Raw genomic sequence first — 13,482 nt, 5'->3', positions numbered from 1 at the left:
GACCGCCATCATCGGAATTACGCGCCGCAACGAGACCCACGAGCCGAATACGCGCCGCAGCGAGAACCACGAACCGAATGCCGGCATATCGCGCGCGCCGCCGGAGCGGCCGGTACCTAGGGATTCCCTAGATGGGTTAGGGACGAAAAAAACAAGCAAACCCAGTTTTCATTGACGTCACATCCGGTTAAGCATCGAGCGTGACGCGAAAAACGTCACGCCAGGCCGCTGCGTGTCCACCAATCAGCGTTTCCAGCCGATCTACCCGCAAACGCTTCTCACAGGACAGCGCCATGACACACAAAGTTGAGCTGATGATGATAATCACTATGGACAAGACGTTTGCTTGTTTTGAACACAACCTTTTTGAAACTTTTCAAGCATAAAATGAGCACAAATAAGTTCAACTAATTATCTTTACAGTAAAAAGCAACTAAAACTATTAATACCGGCAGCGAAAACTGTGAAGGCATTGGCGCTCAAGCCCACCGCAGAAGGCGCGTCCTACAGTAGGTCGTCTGCTACTGTTGCCGAGCCTCCGTGCGCTCGTGACGAAAATTCTTGCCACGAGCTACGGGTTATCTTTTTGCCACTTCCAGCTATAATACACAACATGGAAGAGCCTTGCGTCCATGAAGCCCATAATACAGCCCAATCCAGATTCACCTCGTAGATTCACGGCTAGAAACTGCCACAGCGAACAGAGAAGTGAAATTTGCAGTTCACAAAATGTCAAAGAAAATGATATGCTCTCAAATTTACTAAAACAATATTCGGTATGTGTGCGCCGAAATCATAACTTATATGCAAGACTTATTCCACTCTTTCTGGTTGAATGATGAGCAAGCCGTGAAACTGTAATACATGTGTAAGATGTCTGACACCTGTGAAAGACGCTTAGCAAAAATAGTGTATTTTTAACCAGTGGTTTGTGATTCTAAGGATTTAAATTCGTTGCAAAAAAAAAGTACATTATCAGGTGTGGATAGTCAGACAAGTTGTCTAATTATACATGATTATCATAACGCCCTCACAAATATGCCATTCATGTTATATGCATATACTGTATGCAAAGGAAACAGCAATTAGAACAAGCAAAGGAGGTACTGTGCTCTAGCTCTTCCTAGAGCTAGAAATACAACAAGAGATTCCTAGAGATACACCAATTCAGGCTATGTTCGCAAGGTTGAGGTGCAGTCATTCAAAACATTATTAGTACAGATACGCACTAATAATGTAATAATTGATGATGACTCCATGGTACGTACCATACAGGATTAATCATCAATTATTCTGAGGCAACATTCAGAACATCGAAATATATAAGCCTAATGTTTCACAAGTGTACAACTGGTCGAATTTGTGACACATAACTGGTAGCAGTATTTTCAAAATCAACTGCTGATCGAGACATATGTACACCATAGAGAATTATCCCATAAAGTAAGGTCTCGAGCACCTGCTTTTTTGCGTGCCTGAAATCTCTAAATAAAGCATGCCTCAGAATGAAGTTACAGCATACCATATGCCCAAATCCACCAGTACTGTAAGCTACCTGGTACCAGCTGACCTCTAAGCATGCAGCTACTGGGCAGGCTACCGAGGCGTGTTCTGCAAGTATCAAGAGCCTTTGGCAGCTCCTTAACAGCTCAGTGTTAGCACCTGCCATGAGCTGGCACTGGAGAACAAGTGCCCTATGACTAGATTTCTTCAGCCGACAGGAACAAGTCAGGACTAGCCCCTTAATGTTCCATCTTCTTCTTCACCACTATCTCAGCACGAGGGTTGGCCATGTAGGCGTCAGCTGCAGTGACCCAGACAAAGTTCCAGTGGCAGTCCTTGAACCAAGTCTGGAATCGTGGTAGAGGTAGTGCAAAAGGCTAGGATGAAAGAGAGAAGAAAGGCAACACACAGAGATTTCCACCTTATAACAAATCTGGAAGTCTAGATATATTTGAGTGCTATCTCCATCTAGTTTATATTATAAGCAAATAGCAAAAGCCAAGCAAACTAAGGAAAGTAAGGTTCCAGACATGCTCCTCACCAGCATTGTGCAATATCTGTATGCAGACTGGAACAGCATTCCAGACAATGCTGCTATAATCACTTGCTCACATCACTTTGTTGCAGACGTAAAAGCTTTCCTGTAACTGTGGATATGTATTTTCTAATTTTACTATCTCTTTTAGGGCCTTTAATGAAATGAAATCTAGTACTGCACACCAACAAAAGATGTGCAAAACTGGATATGCCAGGGTATCCCATCATACGGGCCAGTGAGCCTTTTTTTTACATTTAAGCCTTTAATAATTTCACACCACTTTACAATAATATTGCAGCTCTCAAGACTTCGATGAAACTTTTTTGCAAGCCCTTGATGAAGAGTATCAGATTGTCGATAAGGACATGAGATGCATCCACTCAACTGCCGATGGACAGCTTTCTTCCTTCACTTTCCTGTGTGCTTTAAATTCTGGCTAAGCACTGTGAACATCAGCAATGTTGCATCGCAAGTCCTGCTCACGCTAAAGGCTACCATTGCAATGGGCACACAACACAGAAGGAAATAAAACAAGTCGAGAGAATAACACGCAGCCAATCCTGACATGTTAACGGTTCTGCACACATTCCTGCTTGTCAGCCGGTCAACGTTAGGCAAAGGCTAAACGAAGTCACTCGCTTAGCCATAGCATCTGAGGCAATGCACCTGGTGCCAAATGATACGAACCAAAGCCATTTACCGTGTGAGCACATTAAATGCATATCAAAGAGGAAATTCAGAAAAAAAACTGATGACTACCGAGAGTAAGACACCAGACATTTGCCAATCATGAATAAAGATAATCAATCTCATGGCATGACAAAGAAACCAAAGATTTGTTAATGCATGATACCACCTCAGCCTTCATATGTAATAATGCATACCTAGGAAATTTTCTATGTCCATGGATTGAAGTAGTACCTCAGCGTACATCACACTGTTGAAGCAGGTCACCGTTGAGGACAATGCAAAGGGCATCTTGCATTACCAAACCTTCAATTCCTTTCTTTCACCAGAACATTGCCCAGCTTGATACATAAAAGACAGGTTTCTGTTTTGCTCTTGGTCTTGATTTTGTTTTATTTGTGTTTTTGCTCGTTTCACATGCATTTAATCATGCTCAAGAAACATATGTACTTGGTTGATAGCAGACTTCCTACCTTTGTGATTTGTCCTGCACTCTTGGTTCAGTATGCTTCATCACTAACTTGAGCAGCCACACACATTGATAGTGTGGCAGAGCAGGGCCCACAAATTCTCTAACTTGCACCCTTTTCGAAAATGCCCCCTTCGGTGAAACCTGACTGAATAAAACACTCGATCAGTGTGCTTCCACTTGCTCTGGCCTGCACTGCTGGAGCTGTACACCATATAACAAAAAGGCACCATGGTATACAAATGTGATGAGGCACAATGTATAGCTGCACTTGCCTTCCTGCCTGATCAAATGTTACGGCATCAATACCAACGTTATATAATATTTGACAACTTGTAACTACAGCTGCGCATTCTTGTCCCATGAGTGCCAACATGCTAGCAAAATGACGATGTATAGTAGGATTTCCACAGTACATAAGCTTTACTGACTTGTTTTCTGATAGGGGCCTCTCAAGAGTATTTTCTTCAAAAGTTTTTAAGTTAGGCTCTGCTGTTTGGGTGTAGTACTCTGGATGCAGAATGTCCCTACTGAAGGTGTCCACAGTAGAACTTCCGGTGAGATACCCATAAAGCTGGCAACGAGTTGGCCTTGTTATGGGGTTTAATTATTGCCCTATAGCGACTCAAGCTATGAGGGACACGCCGCAGTGAAGGGCTTCGAATAATTTCAACCAACTGAGGTTCTTTCATGTGCACTGATATCATACATACAGGTTCGCACTGCATTCAGCCAAGATCAAACCCAGATCCCCTGCCCTATAGTAGCTGAGCACCCTATGCAACAGGCTTACCAGCATGCCTTGGGGTTCAGAACAATGGGGGATGTACAATGCCTGAAAGCACTAAAATAGAATGAGTCACTGTTGTCATTGGTGTCACACCATTTTCTTGAGCAGGCTGATCAAATTGTCACTGACACCATTACCATCCCATGGACTGTAACAGCTGTTCTGAGCAAGGCACACTGTAATTTAGGATGAATTAATGCATTCATTGGAGGGCTTCCGTACAAGAAACCGTTTCGGAAACTTATAACCAGCATGAGTCCCCCAGTGAACAGCGATCATTTAGCCCAATTAACATGCACACAACACATGCAGTCATTATCTAGAACGCACCATTTTGATTTCTATACAATATTTTTACTCAGGAGTTCCTATCATATATATGGTGAAATAAATTAATTGCTATAGTAGTAATGTTTTTTGCGTTATACATAGTTACTTCAGTGCTACTACCAAGCAGCGGTACAATTAATACAGGGCACAGTGTCATTTCCAGTCGCTGTCTTTAAATGACATTACTTGCAGTAAACGGCTCCGCGTTCTCCATAGAACACTGTGCAACAATGCACTGCAGCTGATCCACAATATGGATCGCACATATGAATTAAATGAGGATCCAGTGTCGCAGCAGTATTCCGTTGCACACATAGTCGCATCACGAAAGGCTGAAAAAACTGCGCCTCAAAGTTTCGTGCATTTCTCGAAATTGTATGCTCATCCCGCATTATATACCAGCAGCCTTGATTACAACGCCGCGAAAAACGGTTAACTCTAATACAACACTTTACGATCGACTGTCTAGTGAATCGCTCGATCGAGCAATGACCCCTTGACGGCGGCCTGCGCAGAAACGGGACAATGTTTGCCACCAGAGTTATTGATTTAGAAAGGTCCTAACGCACACTAGTTGGTTATTTCCGCATGTATTTATGTTGTCAGCGTAAGAGACTGGCATTTCTCAAATCTCGCTTACACAAAAACTCGGTTCGAGCCGAAAAGCACACGCTTTAATAACATACTCACCTTGTGAGACCCATCAACAGCTGCAAGCACGCTGTTTGCTGCGTTGTGCGTCGTGTGCGTGTCGTTCATTGTTGCTGGCACGCCGACGCCAAATGAACCCCATTCCTCCAGTCCGAGGCAGACGACGAACATGCGTGACGCCATATGCATTTTGGAACGCGTAGCTGTTGCCACGGCAACCAAGAACGAAGGAACTGACGTCGCGTGACGGCGACGATGACGTCCGCGTCTGCTCTCATCTGGGCTGGAAACGGAATGACGGAATGTCGCCTCCCTCCCCGCCTTAAAACCAAAACTGATGGACATTTTTCAGCATCGTGTGGCAGTCATTTTAAGTGTTATTTTTATTATTTCTGCTCTGCTAGACAGCTAAAATTGTTTGTTGTTAGCTGTACAACTGTACAAAAATGGTTGTTAAAGCGCTAAAAACCGGTGATTATCTCCTGGCGTCGCGTAGTGGCCAGTTAGTGCAGCAGAGCCTCTACTGCTATAGTGCCTAGAATATACTGACTAGTGTGTCGAGCGCGCCGGCTGGGATGGCTCGGACAGCAATGAAAGCCGCCGGCGGCCGCATAGCGGCGCTGTGGTGCGAGAGGGTCGCGCGAGAGGGCCGCCGGACCACGTGCAGACTTCTGGGGACTCCGAGGGAATTTGCCAGCGACGTCGTCCGAAGCTAAGTGCGCTTTTATATTTATTGTTTAGCTTTGAAAGCGTATTCTCCTGCATGCGTTAAAGCACAAATTTCAATCATAGGACCAGGGAAAGCGGAGGTAACCGATTTCCCCTAGGTAGGTGGGCGGGCTGCCTATGGGTCGTAAAGTTAAGGAAGACATGGGGGGCGAGGAGCTGGTGCAATGTGACGAGTGCAGGCGCTGGTGCTACATGGACGAAACTGGTTTTGAAAGCTTAGATGACGCGGGGGAGACTAGTTTCTCGTGCAAGTTGTGCGTTAGGTTTAAGGAGACCATTGTGAGGCTGGACCCGGGTGAATGGGCCGTAAAGATTCAGGAGCTCGGAAGGGACCTGAAGGTTGAGAGGGAGAAAAGGATGGCGCTGGAGGCACAGGCAGTAGAGCTGGTTAGGATGGAAGGGGCAAAGACCGACCAGCTAGAGGAGATAGGGTCTCAGCTCAGGGAAGAACAACAAAAGCGAGCCGAGCTGGAAGGTCAGGTGACAGCGAAAGACCCCGGGTCGGAGCAAAGTCAGGGGGTGGATGAGACCAGCGTTAAGACCCCTCATGATGACGGAGATGGAAAGGAGGCGGGCAGAGAAGATCACCCGGTGGCGGTGAAGTCGCAAGAGGCGGCTACACGATGCTACAGCGAAGTAGCAAAACAGTTGGCGGGAGGGCTAGCGACAAGCCCGGAATCGCGCGAGAAAGGTGAAACGCCGCTACGACAGGAGAACCAACGAGAGCGAACCGGGCGGCAGTTAGCGCAAGCTGGAGATGAAAGGCTGGATCGTAGGAGAGTTCTGGTGGTGGGGGACTCAAATGTAGCAAGGTTTGAGGAAGCTGTCCTAGCAACAGTGAAGGGTGACAGGCGTTTGAAGGTGGAGGCCCAATCGGGGAAAGGTATGGTTGAAGCGATGACCAAAGCCCAGGAGGTGGTAGGGAACAACAGGGATGTAGAAACCCTGGTCATCATCCATGCTGGACTCAATGATGTCTTGAAGGGGACGAGCCGGAATCTCGGGAGGCAGTTAGAGGTAGGTATAAATAACATAAAGGAGGCCTCTGAGAAAGTACACGTGACTGTATGCACAATCCCGGAAGTAGAAGGGCAGTCCAGCAGAACAGAGGGGAGAGTAGTCGAAGCCAACCGGGTCATTAGGAGCCTAAGCCGACGACTTGGGTACACCACAATGGAGGTTAACAGGGATGTGTACGAGGCCGGCCTCCACCCGTTTGCACGAGAAGGCATCCACTACAGCCGGGCCACCGGTAGGAGGGTAGGAGGCAGGATAGGCCGCCAGGCAACAGCTTTTTTAGGAGGGCCCAGGGCCCTGAAGCCACCAGTTTAAACAAAGGCGACCAAGAGGACGAGCATAGACTAGGGAAACATAGAAGCCATAGGAGAAGCAACAGGCATAAGCGCAAGAGCCAAATTAATTCAGACATAGGGTATATTAACATGCAAGGAGGCAGGAATAGGCTAAAATGGGAGGAAATAGAAGAGCAGCTTAGGCAGGAGAAGTTAATGGTTTATGGATTTGTGGAGACGCATCTTCGGGACATGGAGCAACCACCCTGTAACCCTGATTATGCATGGGAATACTGCAACAGAACAGAGGGCAGCAGAAAGGGAGGGGGAATTGGGGCATTCATCCATAAAAGTACAAATTGGCAGAGTCAAACAGGAATGTAAGGAACATTTATGGCTAAAAGGAAAAGTGGCAGGGGAGCAAACACTCCTTGGCTTTGTATATCTGTGGACAGGAGCAACTGCCAAAGAGGAAAACAAAAAAATGGTAGAATGTATAGCAGGTGACATTAATGAGCTAGGAAAAGGATGCGAAATAATTATAGTAGGGGACATGAATGCTCATATAGAAGATATAGATGGATACACAGACTCGACAGGTACCATGCTGCTGGATATGTGTGAAAGACACGACTTAGTTGTCTGTAACAGTACTGAGAAGTGTGACGGGGTCATAACGTGGGAGGTAGGGAGTCGGCATTCGACAATAGATTATGCGATAATGTCACACAGGATGTACGATAGGCTAAGGGTCATGAACATAGATGAACATGGTGCCAGGAGTCTAGGCAGTGATCATAAACGTATCAAGATGAGTTTTGGAATAAAAACTAATTCAGGAATGAAACATGATGATCAGCCAGATGGGATCTTTTACTCGGAGCAGCAAATAGAAACAGCAAGCACCCAAATTGAAGCAGTAATCTCTAAGGATAAGAAAGCAGAGTGGACATACACAAAGTTAATGGGACTGTTTGGGCTAGAGTTGGCTAAGGTGCGAGTCAGGAAAAAAAGGACAAGACGAAAACCAAAGAGCTGGTGGGATGGGGAGGTGAAGAAGGCCATAGAGAAACGCCAGGAAGCCTCCAGGGAACACAGATATTCTAAACATAGGGGAGACCCAGAAGCAGACGTTGAGAGAAAATGGGATAAATACATAAAATGTAGAAGGGAGGCATCCTACTTAATCAATGAGAAAATTAGAAGACAAGGTTCCCAGTGGCTGTCAGAAGTAAACAAAAGGAATAAAAATGCAGCTAAGAAATTCTGGCAACACTTGAATTCCCTGAGTAATAAGACTAGCCTAGAGCAGAGGTCTATTGTTACAGATCAAGGTATTCGGCTAGAAGCGGAAAAGGCAATAGAGCATATACGACTAACGATGTCAGAAAAGTTTAAAGAACAAAGATATGTAGTAGGTGCCTTAGTAGAGGACGATAGACCGGTTAGTGCAATTGTTCCAATTGGACAAAGAGAGTGGGAAAGGGCTGAGAAGAGAGTACCAAGTAGCACATCAGCAGGCCCAGATGGTATTCCTGTTAGGTTATTAAAGATGTTGGGCCCAAAGTCTAAGGAAACGTTAAGAGAGGTGGTGAGCAAAATGTTAATGGATGGCAAAGTTCCTGATGAATGGAGACTAAGTAGAATGAGCATGATATATAAGGGAAAGGGGGACAAAGCTGACATAGGCAACTACCGTCCCATAACAGTAACATCAGTGGTCTACAGGGTGGTGATGCAGATTATAAAGGACAGACTGCAGGCATGGGTAGAGAGCAAGGGGGTGCTGGGAGAGCTGCAGAATGGCTTCCGGAAACAAAGGAGGTTAGAGGACAATCTGTTCTCATTGACACAGTGTATCGAGGTAGCAGAAGAGGAACACAGACCCCTATGGCTAGCTTTTCTAGATATCAAAGGAGCCTATGACAGTGTACTTCAAGAAGCCTTATGGAGTATTCTGGATGTGTTAGGTGTGGAAAGCGGAGTAACTAATCTTTTAAAAGATATTTATAAGGATAACCAAGTGCTAATAAAATGGGAAAAAAAGGTGTCGAAGCCTGTAGAGGTAAAGAAGGGGCTTAGACAAGGATGTCCCCTGTCACCTTTGTTGTTCATGCTGTACCTGCAAGGATTAGAGGCTAAACTAGAGGGGAGTGGACTCGGCTTCAACCTTTCTTTATTCAAGCAAGGAGAATTTATCCCACAGTCATTACCAGGACTAATGTATGCAGATGATATAGTACTGATGGCTGACAACAGGGTAGATTTGCAGGAGTTGATGGATATCTGCGGTACAGAGGGAGATAAGTTAGGTCTGCAGTTTAGCAAGGAAAAATCGGCAGTCATGATTTTTAATGATAATGAGACCGGCGAACATAGGATACAGGAGGACATGCTGGAAGTAGTGGATAAGTACAAGTATCTTGGGGTGTGGATAAATACTGGAGCTGAATACCTAACGGAGCATGAAAAATATGTGGCAGCTAAGGGAAGTAGAAACGCAGCCGTCATGAAAAACAGGGCGCTTTGGAATTACAATAGGTATGAAGTGGTGCGAGGGATTTGGAAAGGGGTGATGGTTCCTAGTCTGACTTTTGCCAACGCAGTCCTGTGTATGAGATCAGAGGTCCGAGCACGGTTGGAAATTAAACAGCGCGGGGTGGGTAGGCTTGCTTTGGGAGCTCATGGGAATACGCCAAACCAAGGTGTGCAGGGTGACCTGGGATGGTCTTCTTTTGAGAGCAGGGAAGCTGGCAGCAAGATAGCGTTTGAGCAACGATTGAGAAAAATGGGAGAAAAGCGGTGGGCTAGGAAAGTCTTCAGCTACCTCTACATGAGGAATGTTGACACAAGATGGAGAAGGCGGACAAGAAAATTGGCAAACAAATATTTGGACAGCAGTAGGGGGACCAGCCAGGAATTATCAATTAAGAAAAAGGTTAAGGAAACGGAGAGGGGTCTGTGGAAAACAGGGATGGAGACTAAATCAGCATTAGAAATGTACCGAACGTTCAAGCAGGAAATAGCCAAAGAAAACATTTACGATAATTCTAGGGGCAGCCCATTGTTGTTCGAGGCTAGGACAGGAGTATTGCGGACTAAGACGTACCGAGTCAAGTACCAAGAGATAGACACGCTGTGCAGGGTGTGTGGGGAGGATGAGGAAACGCCTGAACACTTAATAATTTCCTGTAAAGGGCTCCGCCCTATAGTTCAAGGCAATGGGCCAGATTTAGCCAAAGCATTGGGGTTTAAGGATAATGAAGGGAAAATAGACTTTAAAAGGGTAGAAATAACCAAACGAAGGTTAGCTGATTGGTGGCTGAAAGGAAGGCAAAAATAGGTCCACACTATATATTACTATTCACGGCTAGGCGGCCTGTGGCGCCGCCGCCCGATTCAAAGGGTTCAGCCTTATCCATCCATCCATCGTGCGAGCCGGTTTCTCGCGCACATTGCGCCGCGCTGCTGAGAGCTGGAAAGGGAGCTGAGCGTTGCTTTGGCTCACGTTTAATATTTCGTTTTAAAGCTCTTTCAGGAGCTTAGGATTGATATAACGTTTTAACGTGCTAATGTTAATACCGAATTGCTTTGTGCAGACTGCTCGAACTTGAAAGCTCAATCGGTACGGGAGCCACACGCTAACCCGGTAAACGCACATGAGAGCTTTCGCGTTTGGAGGAATTCAAACTCAAAGAATACAAGTCACGAAACACAGATTCGGTTTAATGGCAGCATGTTTAATCAAAGGTGACACTGCGAGTGGAAGGCAATGCTGGCATGTTCTTCCCACTTGTCCAGATATCCTAAAAAGTCTTCCAAGAAACGCATGTCTGGGCTACCCGGCTTAAGTGCACGCTTGGTTATCCTGGAGGTCATTACTCGTATCAGGCGATTGATTAGCTTGACTAAGTCTTCTGTTGGTTGCACCCGAGTGTATACAGTCTCCACATGCCGCCGGTGCAAAAAAAGTCCTTTAATAACCTCATCTCGAAAAAGTTGGAATGCAAGGTCAACCTTCATCTTTTCAAAGTTATTGGGTCTTAAGCATAAGCTAGGCTGTCATCCACGGAAGGTATCCGCATCCATGTAACCGGAATGAGAATGTCCTCAAACGGATGACGGCCTTGGTTAGGTGTCTGCAGTGTAGCCTGGCTGCCACTGTGTTCACCCACAATGCCCGCTTCACTGGAGCCGGAGGAGTCGTTGCAGTCTTGAAAGCCAGCTTCGAGAAAACAGGAGCCCTCGTTGATTTCCGAGCCCGAATCGCCGGGTCCAGTCCCTGCGTCCCGCTTATGGCGTTTACGAGCTGGTTGCTGCTCGCATATATTTCTTTCCTTCCTTTTTGGTGCCGTCTTGGGCACAAGGTGTGGAGGGTATAATGTTAACGTTTTGAAAATAACGATGTTCAAATAACCATCTTCTACATGCTTCTGTTTCGCACCCCAGTTATGTAACCCCACTCACTTAATACTCCAATCGGAGCCCGAGAGGTATTTGAATAAAAAAAATAAAAAAAACAGCAGAACACAAACGAGGAACCTTTACTTACAGCAGCTAATTAAGGTACATCGCGGCCTGCGATTGCACCAGGTTTTGCCGAAGTCACCATCTTTTGAATGAAGAAGCTGACGAAGTTTATGCACGAGACGCGGCCGGTTAATCGCGATGAAGCTCGTTGGTAATGCCGCGCTTACGGTGAAACATGCGCCTAATATATAACTGCATCCATATGACATATGTGTAGCGCAAAAGGACAATCGAGGGACACAGAAAAGGTACAGAACACAGGTGCTGTCTGTAGCGCCTGTGTACACTCTGTGCTACACACTGCCATGGAGCACCGTTACCGACTCGCCCAGGTTTGCATCCTTGTGAATATAACTGCATGCTCTAAAAATGTTTCTCGCCAACAAAAGCAGTTGCCGTTTACCTTCCGTCATTTCTATCGATGCTTCGTTTCCATTGTACAGAATGCGTACTTACGTAGCATCAGATAGCGCAGGTACGCTCCTTGTTCTAGCGGTAGCCCCGTTTGCCAAAAAAGCAAGTCTTCTCTGTGCACCACCGCTTTCTCTTCGGCATTTTTCTCTGCAGTCTAGTGAGAGGCACTTGGGAAACAACAATCGGGAACCGCGCTTCACCACTGGCGACGCAGTAAAAAAAGAAGGGATACAGGCGAGCACAGAACGCGCGCACAAAACGAGAAAAAAAAATACCGATGCAATCGTCGCCGAGCAGGTAGAAGTGCGGAACGACTCGCATGAGCAAACACCTACACCGTAAATAAACTACTGCACCTTCGTGAAAGCAAAAGACGCGCAGAAGCAGGTTTAACACGCACGCACAACACCAACAGATTGCCGTATTCTGAAGAGAAAAAACTGCGTCGTCTGCTCAGGTGGCAAGCAGCGCCCTCTGCCGCTAACGATTGGCTTTCATTGCAAATAGCGCCATCCTCGCCCATAGGGAAGCGCGGGCGCTCGTCACACTAGCCAGTATATTCTAGGCACTATACTACTGCTGCTACTGCCCTGTTTCCTTAGTCCACGTGCATTAGTCAAAGCGAAGAGATGGCGGGACGCTGGGCGGCGTGGCCGTTTGGCGGGATTGTTTTGTTAGGTAAGTTGCACGTTCTTGTTTTTGTAATTGGAAAAGTTTGGGGCTCTTAAAACAATGAGACTTCGCCTGAGTGACCCGAAGCTATACGGAAGCTTGTCATTTCGCTTAAGCCGCATGCCAGTTGTCCGCAAGGCACGCATCATGCGCGTATCTGTACACCGTGCAGAGCGACATCCGCATGACAGGTGAATAATCGGCTGGAAAGCATGGCATGTTGCGGGGTTGAAAGTGCGTGGCCAGTAATGTGGCGCAGATATCTTTATTTATTTATTTGAAAATACTGCAGTCCATTGCTTGGCCCAAGCAGGAGTGAATTCACATTGGTACATAATGAAAAGAATAAAATTATACAATATTAGCAGCACAAAAAATACAAAATATACATAAAACAATATTAGCAGGTATAAAGACGTTGTAATGCATCAGAAAAATTATGTGAGGATAAAACAGATGCTGGCAACGAATTCCAATCTTCCACTGTTCTAGGGAAGAAACTGAATTTAAAACTATTAGTTTTGTTAAAAATGGGAGTAAGTGAATGCTCATTAACACCGCGAGTCCTTCTTACTAGTGGGCGCTTAAGGCATTCTGCAAGCTTGAGTTTATTTTTCCTGTTAAACTGTTAAAGAGGAATGTCAATCGGGCAATCTTTCTGCGGGTTTCCAGTGTATGAATGTTATGTAAATTCATTAACTGTGTAGGGGAGTCCTCCCTTCTATATTTTCCGAATATAAACCTAACAGCTTTCCTGTTGACTTTTTCAAGAAGCATTGAATCTTTTTTCGTGTATGGGTCCCAAACTACTGAAGCGTATTCAAGGGAAGACCGTATGCAAGTTTCATAAGCTAGTTTTTTTATATGTGCCGGGGCA

The 13,482-nt window shown here is 45.8% G+C and overlaps 1 protein-coding gene across 1 annotated transcript; it reads left to right on the top strand.

Annotated features, from left to right (window-relative positions):
- The first annotated feature begins 5,628 nt into the window (after window positions 1-5,628).
- LOC146175326 (uncharacterized) lies at window positions 5,629-10,346 on the top strand. The gene has a single exon (XM_084584745.1). It carries the CDS (start codon window positions 5,815-5,817, stop codon window positions 7,027-7,029), a length of 1,215 nt encoding a protein of 404 aa, XP_084440871.1. The 5' UTR covers window positions 5,629-5,814; the 3' UTR covers window positions 7,030-10,346.
- The last annotated feature ends 3,136 nt before the right edge of the window (window positions 10,347-13,482 follow it).

This window comes from Amblyomma maculatum, chromosome 11, assembly GCF_055883805.1.
Source record: "Amblyomma maculatum isolate TAMU_Amacu chromosome 11, ASM5588380v1, whole genome shotgun sequence".
In the NCBI taxonomy this organism is placed as follows: domain Eukaryota; kingdom Metazoa; phylum Arthropoda; class Arachnida; order Ixodida; family Ixodidae; genus Amblyomma; species Amblyomma maculatum.
This window is presented reverse-complemented; position numbering and strand designations above follow the sequence as displayed.

What these genes read in the sequence shown, in the direction of transcription:
- LOC146175326 (XM_084584745.1), top strand. Translation starts at nt 5,815, where the DNA reads ATGGGTCGTAAAGTTAAGGAAGACATGGGGGGCGAGGAGCTGGTGCAA.